This window comes from Cavia porcellus, unplaced genomic scaffold (genome assembly GCF_034190915.1).
Source record: "Cavia porcellus strain 051 isolate PalLab524CR breed Dunkin Hartley unplaced genomic scaffold, mCavPor4.1 scaffold_7, whole genome shotgun sequence".
Classification (NCBI taxonomy): domain Eukaryota; kingdom Metazoa; phylum Chordata; class Mammalia; order Rodentia; family Caviidae; genus Cavia; species Cavia porcellus.
The window spans coordinates 60192262-60219495 of record NW_026947490.1 but is presented as its reverse complement, the minus strand read 5'-3'; the positions used below and the strand labels follow the sequence as shown (position 1 = coordinate 60219495).

The 27234-nt window shown below is 40.4% G+C and overlaps 1 protein-coding gene across 2 annotated transcripts in view; it reads left to right on the top strand.

Annotated features, from left to right (window-relative positions):
• The window catches only part of Itgb1 (integrin subunit beta 1), a 46341-nt gene extending 35923 nt beyond the window's left edge, over positions 1–10418 (top strand). The window contains exons 15-17 of one of the 2 annotated variants that reach the window (XM_063253667.1): positions 3054–3220; positions 4215–4296; positions 9199–10418. In XM_063253667.1, the coding sequence (XP_063109737.1) occupies positions 3054–3220; positions 4215–4289 (242 nt within the window). In that variant the 3' untranslated portion in view covers positions 4290–4296; positions 9199–10418. The remainder of the gene's footprint in view (positions 1–3053; positions 3221–4214; positions 4297–9198) is intronic. The other variant, XM_063253668.1, reaches the window with a different exon arrangement.
• The last annotated feature ends 16816 nt before the right edge of the window (positions 10419–27234 follow it).

Below are 27234 nucleotides of genomic sequence, written 5' to 3'. Positions count from 1 at the left end.
TTGTAGATCCTTTGAAGATTTTCGTACCGGTATACGAGGAAACTAGGTTCTCAAACATGATAGTGCACATAGTTAGCATATTTTTAACTTCATTAGAAACTTTTCTAAAATCTGCATACTGCTCTACGTTGCCAGCCAAGTATTTTACAATCATCTCCTGGTGTGTGCCTCTTCTTTTCACGAGGAATCAAACCTGGAGCCTTATGTGTGCTAGAAAAGTGCTTTATCCCTGCGGCCCTGGAAGTTTTACTTTTGATAAAGTACAATTTACCAAGTATTTGTTTTGTGGATCTTGAGTTTACTCTTGTATCTTAATAACCATTTTCCTTAACTCCAAAGTTGTAAAGGTTTATCTGTAGTGTTTTCTTCCGAAAGTTTTACAGTTGCTATTTTATGGTTAGTCCTGTAATAGATTTGAGTTAGTCTTAGTGTGGAGTGAGTTTCTGTTGTCTTTGTTCTTATGCATTTATTTTTTTGCCTGTGATTGTTTTTTACTTCCCATGGCCTTTGTTGGTGACTTTTTTCTCTTAACTTATTGGAAGTCAGTTTAACCTTAAGTTATGTAGGCCCTTTTCTGATTGCTTATTTTATTCCATTAATCTGTATGTCTCTATATTAACCATACCACACTGTTTTATAAATAGTCTTTTTAAATTAGTACCTTGCTGGGTGGAATGGCACACTCCCGTAATCCCTGAACTAGAGAGGCTGAGACAGGAGGATCGCTGTGAGTTGGAGGCCAAGTTTATATCTTAACTGACACATAAAAACAAAAAATTGCGCACATTAATATTGTTTCAATGTCCATATGCATTTTGCAGTGTTTAAATCGAGTTACACCTACCGCTGACACATGGATCATTTCTCCATAGTGAAAACATTTAAAAGTATTTTCCTGTAGCTTTTGAAAGGTACTGGTCTGTAGTCACTCTTGTTCTAAGCGCGCCCTGAGCTTCTTGCTTCTGTCTCACTGTCACTTAGGACCCTGTGATCAGTGCCCTCCCCTCCCCTTCCCTGCACTCTTCCAGTCCTGAGAGTCTCTGCTGTACTTTGATGAGATTGACTTTTTATGTTCCACATATGCCTGAGACCATGAGGTAAATTGTCTTCTGTGTCTGGCTTATTTCACTTAACATGGTGAACGCCGGCCAGGCACGGTGGCATACAGCTGTAATCCCAGCACTCTGCCATGAGTTTAAGGCCAGCCTGGGCTACATAGTGAAACCTGTCACAGAAAAATCTTAGTGAACTGCAGTTCCATGCATATTGTTGCAAATGAGAGGATCGCACTTTTGTGTGTGAGGCTGAGCCTGTTCCCTTGTGCATATACTTAACATCAGATTTTTTTTATCCATTCATCAGTTGGTGAACACTTAAGTTGATGCCATTTCTTGGCTCTAGTGAGCAGGATTTTTGCGATGATGGAGGTTAAATCCAGGAGCATCCTACACAGATACTTTGAACTGCACACCAGTGCCCTTCTTCTGATTTTTATTTGGAATCTCCTGTCTCCCTTAATGGCTCAAATAACAGTCCTACCCATGATATGCAAGGGTTCCCTTTTCTGTGGTGCGTCTCCCTTTGAGGTTTTGATGATAGCCCTTGTCACTGGGCTGAGGTAACAGCTCATCATGGCATTGATTTACGTTTTCCTGATGATTAGTGATGGTCAGAATTTTTGTTTTTCATGTACTCTGGTTATTCCTATATCTTCTTTTGAGAAATGTCCTATTTTGGTGTGTCACTCGTTTTTAAATTGGCTTTTGCTGTTGAGTTTTGTGAGTTCCGGATATAGTCTAGGCATTAAGCCCTTGTTAGTCAGATAGTCTGTAAATATTTTTTCCCATATGTAGACGCAGGCGTGATCAAAACATGGTTGGGTCTGAATTTAAAAGGATCGTATTACGGGAGACACCTTGCCGTTAATCTCCCTTACAGACTCCTCTTCTCTTTGAACACGCTTCCCCATCGTTCTTGCATTCACTGTGAGCGTCCTTATAAGGTGTGATCGGGTGTGGCGAACGCTGCTACCCAGGGCCACGCAGCAGAAAGGCAGGTCAGGAGCCTAGTGCGGTTTTACCCTCACCCGCCATCCTCGCCAGGTTAGGTACCTTGGAATTTCTGGCTTTTCCCCAAAGTCAGAGTGACCCTGAGAGGTAGATGTTTTTAATCCATTGAGGACATTTAGGCAGCCAACTCAAGGCACCTCATTAAAGTATTCATTGTATCTTTTGATCATATGTCATAGTATTAAATTTCTAAAGATTTTTTCTCAGCTGTGTATTGTTTCCTGTGCTATACAGAAGCTTTTCAGTTGGATGTAATCTTGTCTGATTTTGCTTTTGTTTTCTCTCTTTCTGAGATCTTTTCCATAAAACCCTTGGCCACCCTAGTGTCCTAAAGCATGTCCCCTATGTTTTTTACCTGGCAGTTCCATAATTTCAGGTCTTACATTTAAATCTTTGGTCCGTTTTGATTGATTCTCGTAAGTGGTGAGATCCAGGTATCGGATTTTGGACTGCTGCATGTGGATACCTGCTTTTCTCAGCTGCATTTATGGAAGAGACTGTTTTCCTCAACTGTCAAGGATCTGCCTGCTGTCAGTGCATACTTTCCTTGATGCTCTCTGTCCGTTCCATTCACTGATGAGTTTGTGTTTTTATGTCAGTGTCTCTGCTTCTCTTCCTGTATGTCAGCTTTAGAATCAGCCTGTGGATTGATACAGAAGTCCTGTCAGGATGTTAATAGGGATCACTTTAAGTTTGTAAATCATTTAGGGAAGAACTGACACACAGACCGTAGTAAGTCCTCTCATTCACACACATGGAGTCTCCATTTATTCCAGTCTCGGTTTCTTTTATTGTATAGTAAGTTTTTAACATGTAAAATGTTACGTGTGTTGGATCAGAATTATACATAAGTTTTTGATGATTTTTGACGCTACCATAAAAGACATTTTAAAGTTTCTGGTGAGATTCTGCTTCACTCTTTGTGTCAGTAGTTGAACATGGCTCATTGGAGTCCTCTGTGCTTGTTACCTTCTCCTCCCGCAGACTGCCCCACCGGCCCGGACATCATTCCAATTGTTGCTGGCGTGGTTGCTGGAATTGTTCTCATTGGCCTGGCGTTACTGCTGATTTGGAAACTTCTAATGATAATTCATGACAGAAGGGAATTTGCTAAGTTTGAAAAGGAGAAAATGAATGCCAAATGGGACACGGTAAGTTACAAAGCATCTAAAAATTGTAGCGATTTCTAAAATAGATAAGACACTTGTTGATTAACAGTGAGACCAATTATTTGCAATTCCTTGATGATTAGCTGTGTTAACATTTTTCTGTGTTGGCCTTCCGTATATATTGTTTTGATGTATACCTTTAAATATTGCAGTTTTCTAAAAGTTCCTTATTCAAAGAAGTTGTATTTAGTGAAGACCAGAAAACATCCTTAATATAACTAACTCATTGAAACAAAATACGAGAATGTAAGATCTGGTTTCAGCGGCCTGTATTTTTAGTTCTTTTCAATAGTTTTGATCCTAAAGCTGCTCTGTGACTTTTCTTCCTGACGTAAAACAGAATCCTGAGTAACATTATCTCTGTAGCAAGCTGGTCATTTGAAAGCTCACCCTCCCCCTTAAAACAAACTGTCTTCAGTGGAAGTTGACAGATTCACAAGGTTGCATATAATATGATTCCATCGTTAGGATTTTCTGGGAAATCTACAGGTACAGGGCAGAGAAATTACATCTCTCTGTTGCAGAAAGGGTTGACCAGAAGTGTTAAATGTGATGTCTTGGGGTGACCTTGATTATAGGTGTGTTTGTGCATTTGAAAACTCACTGAATTCATTTTATACTTCCAGTGTAAAAAGGATGATCCTACTCGGTGAAGATCTCAGACATGCTTTAAATTTTTTTTTTAAAAGCTTAAGTGACAGAAAGTTTAGGGTAGCATTTAGGTAAAGAATGCCTTCATGTAAGAAGTCAGGTGTGGGGCCCTTTATATTTATCTTTTGATACCAAAAGGCAACGCCAGTCTTCAGTGTTTTTAACTAAGTGTAATTTAGTCATCTGTATCTACTACAGTTTGCTTGGGTTTTTAAAAACGTAGAAATTTTGTGAGTGTAGTAGTAAAGATTCCCTTTTATAGTGTTGAAACACTACCTGTCACTTTATTTCTGATAAAATCATTAGAAACTTTCTTTTACTTCAGCAAGAAAATCCGATTTACAAGAGTCCTATTAATAATTTCAAGAACCCAAACTATGGACGGAAAGCTGGTCTCTGAGTTGCCGGTCGTATTTCTTTCACTTTCTGTCTTTGCATGTGGGCTTTTCTGTTTTGCACCGTGTGTCTTTATCACTCTTGCTAGTTGTTTAAGCTGTGGCTTTATTTATACAGCTTTATTTGTACGGCTTTTCCTTTTGTGTGTTAACTTAGTGTTTAGAAGGACTTCAGGTGCTGTGGTCTAGAGGTGGTATCTGTGCTGCCGTGGGAAGAATGCGTTTGCAATCAGAGCAGTGCAGGGCCCATGCCAAGTGCCCTGTGCCTTCGGTGGCGCTACCTGTGTCAGCCCTGTGCCTTCGGGTGATTCTGTCCTTATGTCTACAGGTTCTAGTGCGTAACTGTGAGATTGAGTAGTAAAAACCAAATGTGAATTTTAAATGGCAAAATAGAAAAATAAATATAGCGTGGTATGCCGTTATACAGTTCAAAGATTTTCTGGTTCTTTAGTTCTTGTTTGTAATTTGAGGTTCCACTGAAAGCCAGAGGACTGAGGGTCTGTGTTTTTTTTTTTTTTTTTTTTTTTTTTTTTTGTCTTTTTAAGACAGGGTCTCTCTGTGCAGTTCAGGCTGGCCGTGAGCTCACTTTGTAGCCCAGGCTGGTCTCGAACTCACAAGGATCCTCCTGCCTCAGCTTCCCAAGTGCTGGGATTGTAGGCCACGCCCAACTGCATTTTTTGTTAGTTAATGCATATGGTATTTTCAAGTCTAAGATTGAAAATTTCTTAAATATGAATTCTTGATAAACAAAAATCTCATACAGTTTAAAATGAAAACTCATTGGAACTTTCACAGTTGTAGTAAGGCTTACTTACCTTGTTTTCCAACTTGAGTAGCTTATTTTGTTGTTTCATCTGGATGACGTTTTATCAATAATGACAGAATTCTTACATAGTTTCAAACTGTTCCCACCTGAATTTGTGTTTCACATTACCAGCCTATTTTAGTGTAATCGTGGGAACCCCTAAAACTCTGATTTAAAGCCACTTAAAACCATTTCATTTAAAAGCAAATTCTGATTGTGACACAGAACTTTTCCAGTGGGCTGCCTACAGGAAAGTCTGAAGGATGCAGTTTGTTCTCACTTCCTGCCTTATTGTGTAGATGCGGACAGGTCTAGCAGTAATTATGCAGTTGTAATAGCCCCAAATTACCTAGCACTCCTGTAGCTCAGGCTGTTTTCAGTATTTAGCCTATATTTCTTTTATGCCAATGGTGAGAAATAGGGAGTCTGCTGATTCCAGTGTCACCTGTGAGAAAACAGGCACAGAAGGGTTAGGTGACCTGACCGTGGTCACAGAGCTGATGAGTGGGGGATCTGAGAGCCAAACCCAGAGTCCGCATCCACCCTGATGGGTCCTCAGCTGAATGTCCTTTCCTCTTCGGAGAGCAATCACTTCTCTCCCATGTACCTCCGGGCAGCACTCCTGCTAGGGCATACCTACTGTGTATGGGGGGTTTGCAATAATACTTAGAATTCCGAGCTGGAGTTAGGTTATCAGTGTATTGTGAGTACCTACAGAGGTGCCCAGGGGCTGGCCTGTAGCTCAGTGGGACGGCACTTACTTAGCACTGATGAGGCCCTGGGCTGCATCCCAGCACCGTGGGACATGAAGGCACAGAATAAAAGCTGCAAACAGAGGGACAATGAGTATTTCTGAAGGACTGAGGAAGTACCAGCCATATCAGGAATCATGACTTGCCGGATCTTTATCATTTCTTTTTTTTTTTTTTTTTTTTTTTTTGTCTTTTTCGTTTTTATCAGTACCAGGGATCGAACTCATAACTGCCTGCTTACAAGGCAGGTGCTTATGCTGCTGAGCTAAATCCCCAGCCCCATCTTTATCATTTCTAAGCAAATTTTATTTAAAGTCAAATTTGATAGCAGAAAATTACAGTCAAATTCATATATGAATAGGTGCTACTTTTTTTTTTTGTCTTTGTGAAACAGGGTCTCACTATGCAGTTCAGGCTGGCCTTGTGCTCACTTTGTAGCCCAAGCTGATCTCAAACTCACAAGGATCCTCCTGCCTCAGCTTCCTGAGTGCTGGGATTACAGGTGTGAGCTACCATGCCCAACTTTTTTTTTTTTTTTTTTTTTTAAAGAACAGGGTCTTACTGTATAGTTCAGGCTGGCTTTGGACTCACAGCAATCCTCCTGCCTCAGCTTCCCAAATGCTGGGATTACAGGCATGTGGTTGCTGCAGTCCAAAATGTGACTCACTCTTTTTTTCTTTCTTTTATTTTCTTTCTTCTTTGTTTTCTTTTTGGTACTAGGAATTGAACTCAGGACCTTGCGCTTGCTAGGCAGGTGCTTATGCTGCTCAGCTATATCCCCGGCCCTTTCTTGTCTTTCTCACCTAAAACTGTAAAAAAGTTACTTTTAAAGAAAAACTGATGAGCCAGTGAAATTACTGGGATATTTTTCTTTTTCTTTGTAGGTCAAAAACAGGCAAAGACTGACAATTTCATGTTATTTCTCACAAGAGAGAAAAATTTCTATTTTTTTTCCAAGGTGAAAATTTCACCCTTGCTGTATACTTGATCATACCTTTAAGGAAAGTAACAATAAATGATTACTGTTTATACCTAAAGTTTATATAGTTGACTTAATTTTTGGCTAAAATCTGGCTTCTTCAGCCAGAATAAGTGTATCGTAGAACTCAAGAAGTAACTGTACCGGGGATTAAACAAACACCTCACACTTGCTAGGCAAGCTCTCTAGAATGCCTAGGTGCAATCATAGCTGTAGATTATACTGAGATGTTATATATTATACTCAGTATAATATACTGTATGTTGTATATTATACTCAGTATAATAGTAGAAATTAATAGTAGAAATTGATGATTATAAAGCTTTTTCTGATATGGGGCCAGTTAATTCATTACATTATTAGCACACACTGTAATTATTCTGACAGATACAACTACTAGGTAGGTACGTTAAAAAAAAAACTTATAACTTTAAGCTAGGTTGAAAGAACTAGTCTGTCCTCCTCTGCTGTTAGGCAGATTTAAATATGGATTTCGGATCTCTCAGTTTGTCTGATACACCTAATAATCAGATTATAGGGATGATTTTCCAGCCACCACTCTCAGCCTTTGAGAGAGCACAGGGTGATCTTTCCTGAGTACCGCGGCCCTCAGTGCAGAATAGATTTAAATTAGCTTTGTTTCTTTGTGGGGTGGAATTGCACTCTGAATAATGAGAACTAATCTGAATTACTTGAGTTCACTTCCATTTAAACTGATGCCTAATCCAGATAGTTCAGTTTTATCTCTAACCTTGCATGTGAAACTTTTGTTTGGATGAACTTTAAAATAATAAATATGTTTATGTGTGTAGCAAAGCAGACTTGTTCCCAAAGGTAAGTTCTCCCATATAAATTATACTTTGGACTCATTAATATTGGGCTTGATACTTCATTTGGTTTTGTTTGTTTGTTTGTTTAGGGGTCCCTATCCTACTATTCTAAGAATTAAAATTTGTATTTACCTAATGCATCATTTAAGGAAACTTAATTAAGTGATAATTTATTAGCCTAACATATTTGAAAGAACCGAGTGCTGCCTCGTCTGCAGATAGAGGAGTGGAAATAATCAGTAACTTGTTTGCTGTCTGGCTTGCTGAGGAGCTAATTGTTGAGCTATGATTTGCAGACTGCTGTTTCTGAATGTCTATATAATAACCTGCTGGGATTAAAAGTCTGAGAATTTTTACAGTTTATCACCCATATTTGTCTTTGAGGAGTGCTGAATTTCTCCATGTTCAGAAACAGCTGGTTAAGTTGTATTTGGAGGAGTGGGGGATGAGGGCTTTAAGTGAGTTGTGTTGATCTCATGCACCCCAACTGCTGAGCTGGAGCCCCGCCTTCAGGTGGTCTACTTCCTCTCCGTGATCGGCCCTGCCTTTCTTCTCTCCCTGCCCCACACCTTACAGTGTACGCCCAGAGGACTTGGACTTAGAAACTTTGGCACTAGATAGATGTCTACATAAATGTGCCATTGTTTTTCTCTGCTCTTGATTTTGTATATATTTCTATTTATTTCAGTAATTTTTCTGAAGTGTCACTATAAAAATATTGCTATGCTTCTTGAATAAAGAGCATCTATCTTTTCCGGTACTGTTCCTCTTCTATGATGGACTCTTACCAGAGTGGCTTCCCTTCATGTCTACACCACTCCATCTTCCTTAAAGGCACAAATATGGCTGTGGTATTTTTCTGCCTATAATATCACTGTTGGTATATTTGTGGATCTGGAAAGACTCCTTGTGTGCACAGCGTGGGGTCCCTTCCTGCACTGCAGTGTTGGGTAGCAGAGTACTTCAGCAAGAGTAGTGGTAATTTCTAGGAGGATGCTGATTAGTACACCGTCTAAGCATATTTGGCAGAATGACTTGCCGGAGACACAGGACACTCAGTGACACTGGCAGCCTTAACCCAGTATGTTTAGTCAGTGACTTTTGTCAGAGCCAAGAGCACAGCTCCTCACGAAGGGAGCAGCCAGAGACCCTCATCTGGATTAGCCAGCACCTTGCGTGCTTCCTCAGGAGGTGCGAGGCAGGCGGTGTCTGTGCTTCCCTAAGCCAGCATTGGGAGCATTCACGGGGCAGAGCCCACGGAGGAGCAGCGTGTTCTCTGCCGCGGAGGAAATGCTCCTGTCAGCCCTCCGCAGCGGAAAGACTTGGGTGAGCCGGTGGCCGCTGTAGGCTCAGCGTGTGGCTGCCGGCACAAGCTTTCGTGCTGTGTCTCTGTGCGAGCTGCTAATAACTCCCGCTAAACACCTGCACTACCTGGATCTATATAGTAGAATGACTTTTTCACATGGCTGTGACTTTTAGTATTGTTTTATGAAATGATGACTATGATTTTTACTGAGTGACTGATAATTTTCTCTCTCTCTCTTTTAGGGTGAAAATCCTATTTATAAGAGTGCCGTGACAACTGTAGTGAATCCAAAGTATGAGGGGAAGTGAATCCGTACTACCTGTGCAAATTTCACAACACTGAATGCAAAGTAGCAATTTTCATAGCCACAGTAAGGTAGCTTTAGGGCTCTGTTGCCATGGTTTTATTCATGTGCAAGTTTTGACAATGTATAATATGTATAATTTTTTAAAGTTTTTTTTTTTTTTATTATTTTGAAAATAATGTTGTAATCCATGCCAGGGACTGACGAAAGACTTGAGACAGGGTTGTTATCCTTGTCAGCTAAGGTCACGTTGTGCCTTTTTTGACCTTTTCTTCCTGGACTTTTGAAATCAAGCTCTTACTGAATTAAATGACGTTTTGAGGGTGATTGAAAGGTCAGGAGTTAATGAGCATGATGGGAGTTTCTGGTAATCATGTATTAAAACTGATTTTTAGCTTTATAGATATGTCAGTTTTCGGTTACACCGGATTCCAAAGTAAATGTCTTGCTAACCAGGTTAGGATTGTTTGCAATCTATATTTTGATGTTTGCCTGTTAGAAATGATGGATCACGTATCTGAAGGATGTGCTGAGGGTTAACTGGTGTGAAACTGTTTTGAGATGGTGGCTCTTCCAAGGCCATGGGAAAAATTGAGAGAGTTCGGAAGGAAAAACAAATAGCTTTAAAACCTGTGTGCCATTTTAAGAGTTACTCAGTCTCGGTAACTTTTATGCCTTTCCTTTATAAACTCAAGGCTTGGATAAAAGTACTGGGAAATTTTCTGCTAAAGAGTCCTTGATCTAGCACTATTTACCTAAAGGCCATAATTCACGTAGCATTTGCTGATTTGGGGACCTTTTGAGTTAGATTTGTTTTATTTTATTTTTTAATACCTGGTGCTTTTTATCACCTCCTCTAATCTCTCAGTGTATTTGCAGTTTGGAGTAAGACTTTGTCAGTTCTTTCTCTTTGAAGCTGTAGCTGTATATTTGCCTTTTCCACGAACATGGGGAGCGTGGCGGTCACTTAGGCAACATCACCTCCTGTCACCTTCTGCAGCCTGAGCAGGGCCCTGCACTCACTTCTCACTGTTGGAGTTGCTCATCTTGTTTCAAACGAGCCACGTTCTTGTTTTAAGTGCCTCTTAATTTTAACAGTTCACTTTTTATGATGCTGTTTACTGAAGTTATTTATTAAATAAAAATGCGTAAAATAAATGGAATGTTTCAGCTGTGTTGATTCATCAGTTTCCATGAATAAGCTTGTCGTGAATTCAAAAAGCTGGGGAGAAATATTTCTGGTTGATTCATATTCCATTTAAGAAGCTACGGCAGTTCTTTGGAGGGAAGGACTGGCGAAATAAGGATGTAGATCCTGTCTCCCTGTGTTGGGAGATAGAGCTAATTAAGAGCACTGTCTTAGAGCTGTACCTAGAAGCTGGAAGTTATATAATTTTACTTAAGGTAGAGGTAGATAATCTTTATTCTCTGAAGGAAGGGAATTTTTTCTCTGAAGATAGAAATTTTTTTTGTTTTCATTTGGTTATGGTTTATTTTTGTGCAAAAGTATATGTCCCTAAAGAAGTGGTACCTCGGTTCACAAACTTAATTTGTTCCATGATTTTGGGAAAGATGACAGTGGTTACATTTGTCACCTGATTCCTGTTTTCATGTGTGAATCAGATTGTTCACAAACAGAAGCGTTTGGGAACTGAGGTATCACTGTACTCATGGGAAACTTTTTTTTTTTTTTTTTTTGGTCTTTTTTGAGAGAGGGTCTCCCTGTACCAACCAGGCTGGCCTTGAGCTCACTTTGTAGCCCAGGCTGCTCTTGAACTCACAGTAATACTCCTGCCTCAGCCTCCCAAGTGCTGGGGTTATAGGGATGTACCACCAAGCCCAGCTTCATGGAAAACTTGCTAAAAGATACGCATACCATTTTGTCACTTATGCAGCACATTTCAAAGATTGTGGCTCAGCACTGTATGCAGGGTTTGCACTTGGTCAGCCTCTCATGTGTTCAGCGCCTTTTCTCACATCAGTGGTATCTGACAATCATTTATTCCATGCACATGTGTTTCCTACTTTTGATTAAAGCATGAGAGAAATTGTCTTGGTCATTTACAATCCATACCACCTTTTTAATCCTCTGTCTTAGCCCTGCCATCCACATTCCTGCTGCGTTTAGCTCATCTCCTCGGGGTTTATGCATGCTCAGTTGACATAGGTAAATCTGCTTCAGAGCTCCGTTCCTTACAAGGAGACTTTTTTATAACTCTTAAGAATGTGGTCTGTTTTCTATATGTACATACTTTTTTCACATCTGTCCTTCAGGCTGCAATGTGGCGAAATTTGTTTTATGTATTATGATTTATAACACAAGATGGCTGCTGACTGGAGAAATCTCATGTTGGAAGCTGGAGGAATTATATTGAATATTTCGCTGTCTATAAGAACACTGGTGTTTGAATAATTTTAGACTTGAAATATAGTGTGAGGAGTAGATAATTATATATTTAATATATAGACAATATAATCATATATTTTATATATATACACACAAAATGAAGCCACATAGAACCTTTTCACTAAAATATTTTATTTCTTAGCAACGGCAGCATATTTTGTTCCCCAATGAAACACTTTCAGAAAAGAAACTTAAAAACAAAATTCATAGTTTAAAATTTTTCCATTCAAATCATTTAGAAATATTTTAAACACTTTTGGAATCACCAGTGGTTAATGTCAAATACTCAGTGATGTATTTTATAGTAACTGACGTTCAGATTTTTCTGTTTATACAGAGTTATTTTGTGTTTTGTTTTGTTGTTGCTTGTTTTTTTTTTTTTATACAAAGTCCCAGATAAGATCTTAAGCTGCTAGAATAGTTCATAATACCATTTAAAATACTGTGCAAGGTCGACTTTTTACACTAACCTTGAATTGGCATATTTCCCCTTTGTTGCCTGGTGGAATTTGGAGAGGTAATTTTGAGCAGAGATCATTGGCCTTTAGTTTATTGCCTGTTGTCTTCAAAGCTTGGGTATTTCCAGCCCAATAAACATAAAAGCCAGATATTTGGAGGGACTCTTTGAGCTTGTAAAGATACTTCAGTGACCCTTTTAGCTCTGGCTTCCTACTGAGGACTGGATAATCTTGACTGTCATCGTGACTGGATTAAAGACCCCCTCCCTGCAGAGGTTACCGAGTTTTGAAGGCACTGATCTTATCCACGGATCGACTGTTCATGCGTGCATAGCTGATGGGCTCTGTGGGGCCTGGTTGGAGGAGACAGCACATGTAGGTGTCTAAGCCCAGCCTTGTGTCTGCTTCCCAGGGTGATTGCACACACAGCTTAGCTCTGCCAGGCCCGTCTGCCATGGGGCCAGGTGACCATGGGCTGAAACTGAAAAAAATAAATCCCTCCCCCTGGATCACTCCAGTCAGTAACACACATGCTATGATTAGTATCTGTTTCTGTCTTGCTTTTACGACTCAAAAGGAGCTATCAGTTCACATATCTCTCCCGACGTGGGTGTCAAGTCCACTCAATGAGGAAAGACAAGTTTCTTCAGCAGGTGGTGCTGGGATAACTGGGTCCCATAACCACGTGCATGTTAGGTGTTTGGGCTGCAGTGGGAAGGTGACTGACCCTCCAGATTAGAAGTAGCTCACAGGTGACCAGCAATCAGACTGGATGACATGGAGATTAAATAAGCCAGGAGCCTCTGCCACAATAAGGGTGAGAGACCATCTGACCTACAAGGTTGAGACAAGTGTGACTCTGCTAGTGATAATGTGTGTACCTGTTACCACGTACAGGCTTTCTCTTCCATGCGTTTTAATGATACTAGAATTTTAAACGATGGGACTAGGCATGGTGGCTCATGCCTGTAATCCCAGTATTTGGGAGGCTGAGGAAGGGAGGACTGCACTGAGCTCAAGGACAGTGTGGGCTACATAGTGTGGTCAAGGCCAGCCTGAACTATAGAGCAAGACCCTGTCTCAAAAAAACAACAAAACACATTTTAAAAAAAGATGTTAATAAAAATTTTAAGAGCATAGAGTTTTCACTAGAAGTCATTAAAAAATTTTATTTCACTTTCTACTTTCTCTGGGTTTATAGTCTTATTATGGCTAATTGTAAAACAGACTGGCTTATAAGCAAGTTACAGTCAGGTATGATGACGGATGCCTGTAATTCCAGCACTTGGGAGGCTGAGGCAGGAAGATCGCTGTGAGTTCGAGGCCAGCCTGGGCTACAAAGTTAGTTCAAGGCCAGCCTGAACTGCATAGTGAAACTGTCTCAAAAAGACAATAAATAAATTCCAAATCACTATGTGAAACAAATAGTGATTACAAATTTAATTCTTATCATTTAAGCCATAGCTTTATTACAAATTTACAGACAACCCAGTTCTATTCTGTTTTTATATGTAACAGTTATGTGTGTGTGTATGTGTGTGTATATGTGTGTGTGTATGTGTGTGTATATGTGTGTGTGTGGGGGTCTCACTGTGCAGTTCAATCTAGTCTTTTTTTTTAAATTTTATTTAAGGAGAAAAGAAAAAAAAAGCAGAGAAAGGGTACAAGTTATACAGATTTGCAGAAAAAAAATGAACAGTAGGAAATCACTAGTTAATGGATTACATACTGTCATCTTAGAAATAATTGTTCAAGTCACAAAATTAAAGCTTGTAAAGTGGACATTCCATCAATGATACTGCAAACAGTTCTGTTCAATGATCCAATAAAACTCTGTGATATCATTTTCTATCTTATACACTTAAATATACATGCAGTGATATAGTATAGAGCACTTTCTTTTCCTCTTTTGTACAATGACTATTACACATTTTGGGTTTCATTGCTCCCACGGTTCTTATTACTTTTTTGGAAGAGAGTAAAAACAAATGTGACATAACAGAACAGAATCGGTCAAGTCAAAAGGGTGGACGTAATAGATAATGTGAAAACATAATACAAGGTGATCAACAATGGTTACCATAATGCCTCCCGCTATCTCTAATAGAATTGCCTATATCGTTAGTTATAATACAATTGAACAAAATAGTAAAGAATAAAACCGACAAAACCAAAACATCGGAGACATTGTAGGTCTTCAAAAGTAGATAAAAGTCAACGAGAATGGGCGTTATAATGAATCTCATTATCTTCACAGCTGATGCCTAAATTTTCGAACCTGATACTATCCAGCAAAACAGAATAGGGGAACTTCAGTTAAAAACCAGATGGTGAGAGTAATACAGGGCTTTAAATCGAGGTAATGGAAAGTCAAAGTGGGTTACTGTAATATATCCTGCTATTTTTTTTCCTTTAATTAAAAGGATAAAAATAAAAAAGTAAATAATGGAGTGGAGATTGAGATAAAAGAGGGCATAACAACGAAACAGCACAGATCAAAACATAACCATTTAAGCAGAATAGTGTTTCACCACCAGATAATCCTGACCTAAAAGTAGTTACCATATTGTCTCTTTCCTTGAAATCCTTGAGTACAAATTCGTATACTGTAGCATTAAGTATATCAAAACAATGTAAAACCATTTAAGAGAATGACAGCATTATAGAGTATTTAGAATCGACTAACAGAAAATGAACAATGGTTTCTGTATAATCTCCTCATCTTTAAAAGGTTTTTGCTTATACTATCGTACATAATAAAATCCAGTAAGATACAACCTATTTGGACCATTGGAGACAGAAGGACAAAAGCTAGATGAGACTTCAAAACAAGATGATACTAAATCAGTATTACCTATTAAGATGTCATTTTCTCCAAAATAGCTGTTCCTATCATCCAATCTTCTCTGCCTCATTTCTGTTGAGCTCTTATTCTGTCAGTAGCTGTCAGTTTGTCTTCTTCACTTTGTTCTCTGCTCCATTCGTTGTGGCCTCCACTATTTCTGGATTCTTTGTATTTTTCTTTTTTTAGAATATCCTGCAATACTCTCTGTAGAGTTGAATTGGTGGTTGCAAATTCCCCCAGTTCCTCTTTATCCTGGAAGCACCTTGTTTTTCCATCAATTTCTAGGGACAGTTGTGCAGGATATCTCAATCTTGGCTGGAGATTATTATCTTTCAAAGCTTGAATTATTTCCCCCCACGCTCTTCGTGATTTGATGGTTTGTGCAGAGAAATCTGCTGTAATTCTGATGGGTGCTCCCTTGTAAGTGGTCTGTTTCTTGTCTCTGACAGCTTTTAATATTCTGTTCTTGTACTGAATTTCTGGAATTTTTATTATTATATGCGTGGGTGTTGCTCTGTTTGGGTTGTAGGTAGCTGGGGTCCTGTATGCCTCATACATCTGAGTATCTTTACCTTTTGCTAAATTAGGAAAATTCTCCTGGATTATTTCTGTGAGTAGCTTTTGTAGTTCATTTGTTTGAGTCCCTACTTCTTCTTTTATGTTCTTAATCCTTAAGTTATGGATCCTCTTATCATCTTCTTGTCTTTGTATTATTGCTGTTTGTTTCCTTGTTATTTTTAAGAAGTTTTTCATTTCATTCTCCCATATTATAATTCTGCCCTCCAGTTCAGATAGTCTGTCCTTAGTTTCTTTCAAGCTGTTATGCCAGTCTTCGATAGACTTCTTAGTATCTTGGTAGTCCCTTTGAACCTGCTTCACGTATTCTATGCTTTCCCTGTTTTCTCCATCAAACAATTCTCCCCTCTTTTTCTGTTCTTCCATTCCACCATCTGTTTTTTCTTGGGTGGTGCTTAGCATTTCTCTAACTATTTTGCATACTTCTAGCTTCAGGTCGTTGATAACTTCATTCCTGAATTGGTCTATGAGGCTCTCTATATGGCGCTTTATGTCTATTGGTGCGGTGTCCGCTATTGCCTGTTTCTCAGAATTGGGGGCCGAGGAGCCTTTCTTGTTGCTGCCTCTTCCCATATTCTCTGTTCCTTATATATGCAAGCTTATATGAGAGGCCCAGCTTCTCTCCCTGTCAGCCACAGCCTGATCGAATTGCGCCGGTTAGGTGTTCCCACTCACTGCTGCACACCAGGCAGCCTACGCAGGGCCCGCCCCTCCCGGCCTCCGTCGGGCTCTGGGATCTGGGTTGGGCCAGCCTACGGGGTCCACCGGCAGCGTCACGCAGGTCAGGCACTTTTCACTAATCCCGCCCGAGAGGGGAATGTGTGGCTGGAGTCGCCACCGCGCCCTGCTCCCGCAGGACTGCTCAGGCCCAGAAAGTCCGCTGGAGTCAAACTGTGGTGGGGTGTCAGTTTCTCTCACTCACCTCGCCACAAGTCAGAACATGCCTCCCTCCCTGCCCGTCCTGTTTTCGACTCCGTTCGCAGACTCCCGTTCTCAGAGTTTCCATGTGTCTCTCTCCTTGCCGAGCCGATGTAGAGGCAGCCAGCCACGCGGCGGGAAACCCAAATCGTGGCTTCCAATGGCGCGGGGTCCAGCCTCAGCAGCGAGGCTTTTCTGTTCCTGTTTTAGCACCAGGACTGCATTCCAAGTTGGTTTCTCTCAGCCGAGTTCGTTCCTGAGTCAGCAGAGCATAACTCCACCTGCTTATGTCTCTTTAGTCCGCACCATACCTGGCTTCTGAGCCTAGTTTTTCAGAGAGCCTCCGGTAGTTGCTGTTATCTGTCCGCCATGTTCTCCCGGAAGTCAGTTCAATCTAGTCTTGAACTCACTTTGTAGCCCAGGCTTACCTTGATCTCCCAAAGATCCTCCTGCTTCAGCCTCCTGAGTGCTAGGATTACAGGCATGCATCATCAGGCCTAGTACTATGTTTTAATACATTGACAACAATACTAATCTTGCTCAGGGACTGTTTCTGAGAGATTCAGCGCTCTGGTAATAGCCATCCAATTGCCCCTACAAAGCTATTTTATTGGCAAATTTGGTCATATTATCAAACATTCCTGTTCCAGCCTGAACTTTCAGATCCTCAGTACTTCCTTCCACTTATTCTGTGTCACTGATCTTTTGTTTTATCCTTAGATGTGATAGCACCATGAGGATGGGCACCTGTGTGCTCAGATGCACCAATTCCTCAGGACAGTGGCCAGCAGTAGACAAAAGCGACCAGTACTTTTTGCACAAAAGGATTTATTCCCATAATTTGCAGCCCTTTGTACCTACCAATCAGCATCTGCAATAGCGCACTCTGCCAGCTCCTGAGGGTGAACTTTGACCTCCAAAGCCAGACCTGTGCTGGTGTCCTGGGACATCACCTTTGGCCTGCTAGGAGAAGTTTATGCTTGCCTGCATCTTTAGTTTTCCCCTTTTCTGGATCATTCTTGTTAATAACAAACGTGCTATAGTTAATATCTGTTTTTCTTTTCCCTTTACAACTCAAACAGTTGTTGTCCAATTTAAGTATCTGGTTTCAACTTTTTTTCGTCTTTTTGAGGCAGGTTGTTGCTATGCAGTTCAGGCTGGCCTTGAACTCGCTTTGTAGCCCAGGCTGGTCTCAAACTTATAGGTATCCTCTTGCCTCAGCCTCCTGAGTGCTGGGATTATAGGTATGAGCCACCATTCTCAGCTCACCAGCTGTTTTTTGACATGGGTGTCAAATTTATTCAGTGGGTGAAAGACAAGTTATTCAGCAGATAATGCCAGGATAACTGGATCCTGAGAGTTAAAGAGGGAAGCTGAACCCTCAACACTCACTAGGATACAAAAATTAACTCAAAATGGAGCAATGACCTCGTTATAAGAACTTAAGATATTTTAAGGAAACACAGGGTTATGTCTTCATGCTTTAGGTTTTGCAAAGGATTTGTAGACCTGACATCAGAAGTACAAACAACAGAAGAAAAGAGTTAAGTTGGACTTCATCAAATTTGAAAATTTGTGCATCTGAGGACATCAGGTCAGAACCAAGATGGCAGCGTAGCGATCATCAGCAAACTTTATCTTCTCTGAAGCCTGGGAGCCAGATCCCTGGAGCATAACTTGGTGAGGAAGAAAATAAAGTAGATCTCTGGGAATCAGGAAGGAGATGACAGGAAAGTTAGAAGCTACAGAGAAGTTAGAAAAAGCAACCACAAAGCAGAGAAATGAGTGTCGCAATCTGGAAGCTTACGTGGCTCCTGGGAATGGGGAACAGATGATGGTGTAAGCCTCAAGCTCAGAGCTTCAGGGAGAAGAGAGGATTAGGCCAGCAGCGCTGCCCTGGGAGGGACCCACTGAACTGCAACAGCAGTGTGGGCTTTGCTTCAAGGTGACCCCTCCACCTGGCAGGGAGCAGCCAGAGAGGGAGACCCTAGCAGCATCTGTGAATCTCCAGAGTATGTTGAACCCTTTGGGAAGGGTTATTTAAGACAGACTCAAAAACACTGCCCAGCTTGAGGGTTCCCAGCGTGAGTCTCTTGCAGTGATTTGACGAGACAGCCAAGGGAGATAGCTGCAGATAGGGACCGGCTAGAAATAAGATAATCTCCGACGTTTAAGTTCAGGCCATGAATGACACAGGCTGTGCCCTTCCTGGGGCTAGGTCAAGCACTGCATGGTGGTGAACAGAAATGCCTGGGGCCAACGTGCTGGCACTGGAGTCCAGCAGGCTGCTTGGACCCTGTCCCTGCTGCATCCCTCCAGCATGGATCAGAGACGTGACGCCTTCCCCATCTGCCAGCAGGAGCACAGACACGCCTCGGCTTGGGTGGTTGTTCCAGCCTGTGGTAGACACGGAGGGGACCATGGGAGAGGGGCCCCTCACACACCTACAGGGCATGGAATGAGGTGGGGAAAAGCATGACTTTCCGGATCCCAAAACTCCGTCCTGAGAAGAAACCACTCAAAAATACAAAGAATTTTCTTTCTGGTTTTTTTTTTTTTTGACTCATGTTTTTTCTTCTCTTTTATTCTTCCTTCCTCGTTTTTTTTTTTTGGGGGGGGGTGAAGGGAGTGAGTGGGAAGTTTTCTTCTCTCTTTTTGCCTTTTAATATTTTCCTTTGTTATTATTATTGGATGCCAGAAATCGAACTTACGACCTTGTGCTTGCCAGGCAGGAGCTTATACCACTGAGCTAAATGCCTGGCCCTAATTATTTTTATTTTCTTATTTTTTTCTCCCTTTTTCTTGTCTGTTCTTTTCTAATACCTTTATCAGAACAATAATGTTTTCTACTCCTTAATAAGGATACTTTAATCGCACTTTTCTCACCTTATTTTCTTTGTTTAAATAAATTTTACTAATTTGAAGGTAGTAAAATACAACAGAAGAGGATAGCACAAAGCCAACTGAGACAGTGCAGTGAAACTGATACAGAACTTCACAGCAGGTTACCGGATAACAGTAACAGGTACCACAGTATGTCTCGTTATTTTCACAATAGTTGTCCTTTCAATCAGGAATAGCAAAATTAAATGAAATACACAACATTATGGAACTTACCAAAGCAGAATAAAGCAAAACTTCTCGCCTTATTTTCATCTTCTGGTTTAATTTCTCAAGTTTTCCTTCATTCTCTCATTCCTCACTGTTTATGTCTTTACTAGCATAATGATTATGATTTATTAATCTGCAGACAGTTAACTCATTACTGTTGAGGTTAGTGGAAGTATTGTTACCATGTTTAGTAGATATTTACTGTATGTCAGTACTTTGTCTTAGGTGTTCACGCTATAATTACGGGTCCACGGTTAAGGGTGACACCTCTGGTCCTCGGTGTGTCAGTATCATTTGTCTCTGACACTGTTATTGCTGCGGATCTTACTGCCATTGTGAAGGTGGCATAGTCATTAGTAATAACTGGCTTTCACGGCATGCAGTGTCTGGATTGCCTGTGTGTCATTCACAATACCACGTCTCGCTCTGGGAAAACAGGGGTGAGCGAATTGCTGCACCCTCCCCTGCCACAGTAATGGAGGTGGTGGATCTGGGGACAGAGGGAAAGTCCTGTAGATCCATGCAGGGTGCCTCGCTGAAGAGCAGAGTTAACTAAGGAGGTCTCCGTACAAGTAACCAAGACTTTCCACTGATAAGTGCCTGCAAACCTCAGCGCATGCACTGAGCGCATGTGTCCAGAAACCAAGTCAAGCCACACCAAGCCAAACAAACAAAACCCAACAGAAACACAAGAAAACCATGCAACAAAAAGGCCTGCAAAGACTCCCAACTTCCCCAAAGTCAGTCCTTGGAGCACTGAAAGGGCAGAGAGCAGGAGCCACACAGATGAGTTGTTCAAAAGTAGAACCATAACAGGAAATTAACAAATCAGTACAGTGCTCACCGAGTTTGAAGGAGATACAGCTAAACACAATGGATGTAATAAAGTGATCAGCTTCCAGAGGGTTAGCTAATAGAAAGCTAGCTGAGCTAAACAAAATGATACAAAACATGAATGACCAGTTTAGCAAAAGGATTCTCAAGGATTTCTTAAAAGACAGTGAAGCAAACAGTACCAAAAGTTCTAGTGGAATGAAACATTGGTAGGGGAGCAGATAAGTGGAAAGGAGAAAAGAGGAGTCTATAGCAGGGAAATAATAACTGATTGGGAGAGGTAATAACTCTTGATATGAATGGACTCAATTCCCCAATCAAAAGATACAGATTAGAAGAATGGATCAAGAAATAAAACTGAAAATCATATTGTATTCCAGAAACACGTTTAGTGCCCAAAGAAATGCATTTACTAAAAATCAAAGGCTGGAAGACAGTATTCAGTTCAGCAGAACCTGAAGACGAATAGGAGTAGCCATCCTGTTTTCAGCTAACAGAGACTTCAAGCTAAAACTGAGCAGAAGAGCAAAGAAGGTCATCAAAAAAATGAACGAAGGAAAACTCAACAGGACGAGTTAATGATCAGATGTGCGCTGGACGCCAGCTCACTGGACTTCACACAGTAAACAGTACTGTACATGAAAGATCGGATAAATGCCAGCACAGTACTACTGAAAGACCTCATCCTGCACTGTCACAGATGGATCAACTAGACAAAAGGTCAAGCAGAGGACTTCATACCCTGCCACCTCTGAAAGCCACACTGCCTGGGCCTTGCTCCTCACTGGAGGGCAGAGCCTGTGTCCTTCCTGGCCGACTTTAAACTGCTCGGGTGTTCTCTGTGGCTGTCTCCATGCCTACGCTCACCCAGTTGCTCTGTGGGTAATGTGGGAATCCTGACGTGGAGTTTTTCTGTAGTGCTGTGGCTCAACATGGCAATTTTGAGATTTAACATCCTCCAGCAGGCCCTGCCCTGGGTGTCTTCTCCGTCTGTAGCCTGCCTTGAGGAAGTGTCTTCCGGAGTAAAGCTTGATGCTGCTTTTGTGGTTTACAATAGCTGTGGCCAAGTCTGTAATTTCTCCTTGGATCTGCTGACCCTCTGGACTGACCTTTTCTACCCAGGCACTGGCCTTGTCCTCGGCTGGGTTGGTTGCTTGGCTGTCACCTCCGCTGCCCCCTGACAAGAGCAACAAAACTCAGCCACGCCTCAGTGCTGGCAGGTATTGCGTCATCTGCCTGCAGTGTGTGTCTGCTGTCCTTACTGTTTGTGTTGGGGCTGCGGCCACGATAAGAAATTCCAAATATTTCTGCAGTTCCAAAGCAGCAATCTAAGTCCCTTTTCACTCCTGAGAGGTAATGCTGTTGCTTTTTCCAGAGAGGAGAGAAAAGACTCAAACAGTGCCCAGCGAGGCTCCACTATGAGGAACCTCATTGCTCTGTACCAAGTACCAGCTCAGCAGCAAGGTGATTTCTGGAAGAGTTAGCAAACAAAGCAAGAAATAAAAACCCATGATGTTCATGTTTTCAGTTTAAGAAATCTTTGGCCAACTGAGGTTTTTCTTTTCTCATCAGGAGTGGCCAGACCACAATGGTGTGAACAGCGTGCCTGCATGTGCTTCTGTGTGTGCATGTGCATGTGTGTGTGTGCAAACCTCCGGCATGTTAGGAAGGCACCCCTATCGAACCTCTTCTCTGTCCCCAAGACCACATTTTGTTCTTTCTTTACCTCCTTCTCAATTGTTCAATAAATGGGTCGCAGCATCCCTAGATACTGAGCTGACCTCTGATTGCTTTCCTGCCTCTTTGGAAGAATAAAAACTGTTTTTGCCACTGATATAAAGTTCTGGGGCTGAAGCTGCCATCTCTGAAAGTGCTATCTCATTGAGCTTTGTATCAGTCAGTGCCAGAGAAACCCTGAATAGCTTATATCCAAAAGTCAAAAAGTTTTACACCATTCTGAAGTTTTGCTTCTTTGGGATTGCAGTGTCCTGGCTGCTCCACCTGGCTGTGGGCCTGTGCAATGTGAGCCAAGCACCGTGCTTACCTTCTCCTTTATTTCCCTGTCACTTTTAGGTGATGTTTCCACAGGGTCTGTTAGTGCTGGCTTATTGGCTTAAAAATGTGTTCTTCCTTTGTTGTGTTGGGAGAAAGAAAAACCCATAGAGTAACTGATTTAACACGCAGTGTGTGTGTGTGTGTGTGTGTGTGTGTGTGTGTGTGTGAGACAGGGTTTCACTCTGCAGTTCAGGATGGCTTTGCACTCACTCAGTAGCCCAGGCTGCACTGGAACTCGTAGCAATCCTCCTGCTTTAGCCTCTTGAATGCTGGGATTACGGGCATGTGCCACAATACAAAATATTGACAAAGTGTTTTTTTTTTTTTTTAAATAAAGAACTGGTCCTTCGAAAAAAATCAAGAAAATTAGTGGTTAAATTAAGCAACTCAAATGTGGAACTCTGTCTGCTGTGCTCTCACCATGAATGAATCTGTGTCCAGAAAGCAAACTTATAAACTCTTCTTTAAGCTTTGGAGCTTATCATTGGTGGAGTTTTAAAATTTTCTACCAACCAACAAAATAGAACAATATCCTTGAAAATAACAGAAAACAATGTAAGCTTTTTTATTGCACAAAAATAGAAATAAACTTTGCTATTTTAGCCATTAGGTAGATAGCGCAAGGGCACCTTTACGATGCACTGCAGTGGTCACCACTCTGTCTGTACAAACTTTTCCATCTTTCTAAACTAGAACTCTGCACCACTAAGCAGTCGTTCCCCATCGCCTCCTTCCGAGACTGCCCACCACCCTTTGGCTTTCCACTCTGTAGTTTGACTATTGTAGTCTTTTTATCTAAGCGGGGACTTCTGAGTCCATGTTAAGGCATGTTGGGAATTCCTCCCATTTTAGGGCTGGATAATGTGCCATTGTCTGTCTAGACCGCATTTCCCTTATTCATCGTGTGTGAGTGTACCCCTGGGTTGCTTCTACCATTTGCTGCCAGGCACAGTGCTACTGGGAATGTCTGTCCCAAAGCACTGCCTCATTGTCATTGCCTGTTACTGGACTGTTTGACTTTTAAGTCTTCTTGGTCCAGTTTTGGCAATTGTTCGGCATATACGTCTGTGGAGTAGTTACTAATAATTTTCTCCATTTTGGCACTGTCTATTGTGATATCACTGTTAATTTTTTTTTATTTTAAAGAGAACAATAAAAGCAATGATAAAAAATTTCAAAACGAGATAGTAGGAGAGTGACAATGGTTAATGCCTTGTGCATTGTTATCTTCAAAGTGGCTGCTCATATGGGGCTGAGGATTTAGCTGAGCGGCATAAGCGTCTGCCTTGCAAGCAGGCAGTCGTGAGTTCGATCCCTGGTGCCGATAAAAACAAAAAAAGACCAAAAAAAAAAAAAAAAACCGAACAAACAAACAAAAAAAATAAAGTAGCTGTTCATACTACAAGATGTAGGAATGAAAAATTGATCAAACAATATAAGTACAAACCTTTCTTTTTGGTGAACTAAAAAGAATTAGTAGTATGACTATCTTAACTATCATATATATATATATATATTTTTTTTTTTTCCTTCTTTCTTTTCTCCTTTCCCCCTTCCAGATGCCTTTTCTTTTGAACCCTTTGTTCCCACTTTACAATATCTCTTCTACATTTTGGGTCTTATTTACTTTTTCAGCTTCTTACACTAGGGAGACAATGCCATGTTTATCCATGTGAGTCTGATTTATTTCATTTATGAGTATGGTATCAAGTGGCACTCATTTACTCATAGAAGTCTCAAGTTTATCCCTCTTATAGCTGAGTAGTTCTCCACTGTATAAAAATGCCACATCTTTTTTATCCATTTCTTAGTTGATGGGCATTTGGGTTGTTTCCAAGATTTAGCTATTGCAAATTGTGCTGCTATTGCCAGGCATGGTGTCACATGCCTGTAATCCAGCACTCAGGAGGCTGAGGCAGGAGGATAGTGGCCCAGACCAACCTAGGTTACAAAGTGAACTCAAGGCCAGCCTGAACTGCACAGAGAGACCCTGTCTCAAAAAGATAAAAACAAACAAACAAATGAACAAAAAACAAATTGTGCTGCTATGAACATGGGTACACATAAATTGCTGTGTGATGTTTTTAATTCTTCTGGGAGGATGCTCAGAAGGGGAATACTTGGGTCAAATGGGACTTCTAATCCTAGTATTTTGAGGCATCTCCACTGATTGCCACAGTAGTTGTACCAGTCTACACTCCTACCAACAGTGGGGAATGGTTCCTTTTTCTGCACAGCCCCACCAGCTTTTGTTATTGGTTAATTTCTTGATGATAGACATTTTTACTGGGGTGAGACGGAATATCAGAGTTTTAATTTGCATTTCTGAATGAACGATGCTGAACACTTTTTATATATTTAATTTCCATTTGTATGTCTTCATCTGAGAAATGTGTATTCATCTCAGAAGCATGTTTTTGGATTGGGTCTTTGAATTTGGGGGAGTCTGATATTTTTCAGTTCCTTACATGTTCTAGATAGAGGTCTTTGGTCTGAGGGACATTTTGTTAAAATTTTTTTCCCACTCTTTGGGTCATCCTTTCACTCTGTAGGTTTCTTTTGATGTGCAAACGCTTTTTAATAAGATGAGATCCCAGTTGCTGATTCTTTGAAGTACTTCCTGTGCAGCTTGGGTTTTGTTCATGAAGTCTCTATCTAACCCTATGTTTTCAAAATTTCTCCTTACTATCTCTTTCAGTAGATCTAGTGTTTCTGTCTTAATATTTAGATCTTTGTTCTATTTTGACTTTAGTGCATGGTGGTAGACACAGGTCCAGTTTTAGGCTTCGGCACATAGAGCCAGTTTTCCAGCACCATTTACTGAAGAGTCTATCTTTCTTCCAGTGAATATGTTTGGCTCCTTTGCCAAAGATAAGGTTATTGAGTGTATTTATAGTTGTGTCTGCACCTTCTAATCTGTTCCATTGATCCTCAGGTCTGTTTTTTTGCCAGTACCATGCTGACTTTATTATAGCAGCTCTGTGGTATAATTTTAAGCCAGGGATTGTGAGGTTTCCTGTCTTGTCTTTGTTGCCTAGAATTGCTTTTGCTATTCTAGGTCTCTTTTGGTTCCAAATGAATGTCTAGTTTTGTGGGGTGTACTAATGATATTTTGATCGAGATTGCATTAAATCTGTATAACAGTTTTGGTACTATGGCCATTTTTACTATGTTGTTTCTTCCTGTCTGTGAGTAAGGGATATCTTCTTCTCTGATGCCATCTTCAATATCCTTTTTCAGAGTACTGTAATTTTCAGTGTATAGATCTTTTACTTCCTTTGTTAGATTGATTCCTAAGTATTTCATTTTTTGAATGCTGTTGTGAAGGGTGTAGTTTCCTTAATTACTCTCTCAGTGAGTTTGTTGTTTGTGTAGAGGAATGCTATTGAGTTTGGAGTGTTGACATTGTATCCAGCTACACTACTGAATTTGGTTATTAAATCTAGAAATCTTTTGATGGCATTTTGGGGTTCTATTATGTCGTCTGTGAATAATGATAATTTAACTTCTTTCTTTTCTATCCTAATTCATTTTGTTTCTCTCTCTTGTCTAATTACTCTGGCTAATATTTCTAGAGCTATATTGAATAGTAGTGGTGATAGTAGACATCCTTTACTTGTTCTTGATTTTAGAGTGATAGCTTTTAGTTTTTGTTTAGTTTGATGTTGGATCTTGGTAGCTTTTATCAGATTAAGATAAAGGCTATTCTAGTTTTTTCAGGGTTTTTATCATGTATGTGTGTTGGATTTTATCAAATGCTTTTTCTGCATCTATTGAGATGATCATGTGATATTTGTCTTTGACTCTGTTGATATGATGCATTACATTTATTGGTTTGCATATATTAAACCATTTGAGTCTTTCCTTTTTTGATAAGGTTAGCAAAGGGTTTATCAATTTTATTTATTCTTTCAAAGTACCAACTCTTTGATTCATTAATTCTTTGTGTTGTTGTCTTAGTCTGCATGGCAATAATTTCTATTCTAATCTTTATATAATTTCTTCTCTTGTATAGTCTTTGGGCTTAATTTGTTCTCTTTTTCTAGCAGCTCAAGGTGCAACATTAGGTTGTTCATTGTGCTCTGCTGTTTTCCTGATGTGAGAATTCAGTGCTATAAATATCCTTTGCATCCCATAAATTCTGGTGTGTTGTATCTGCATTCTTGTTTAGTCATAGATATTATTTTTTTCTTTTAATTTCATCTGGGACCCATTGGTTGTTTAGGAGGGTGTTATAAAACTTCCATGTCTTTATGGAGTTTTTGTGGTTTCTTTTGCTATTAATTTCCAATTTTATTGCACTATGGACAGATGATATGCATGGGATAATTTTGATTCCTTTGCATTTACTTAAGCATGGCCTGTGGGTTAGTGTATGGTCTATTTTAGAGAATGTCCCATGTGCAGCTGAGAAGAATGTGTATTCTGATGTGGTTGGGTGGAATCCTCTGAAGACATCTACTAAGTCCACTTGTTCATAGGTTTGATTCATTTACAATATTTCTTTCCTGATTTTTTTTTTGTCTAGTTGATCTATCTCATTGTGACTATGGGACATTAAGGTGTCCTGTTAAAATTGTGTTATTATTTGATTTATGTCTATTAATATTTGACATACAGTTGGGTGCTCTCATATTTGGTGCATACATATCTCTTATTGTTACCTCTTCCCCTTAAAGTTTTTCCTTAACAAGTATGTATGACCTTCTTTATCTTTTTATTGTTCTTTGTTTGAAGTTCACATTGTCTGCTTTTTTTCTGAGTTCCTGT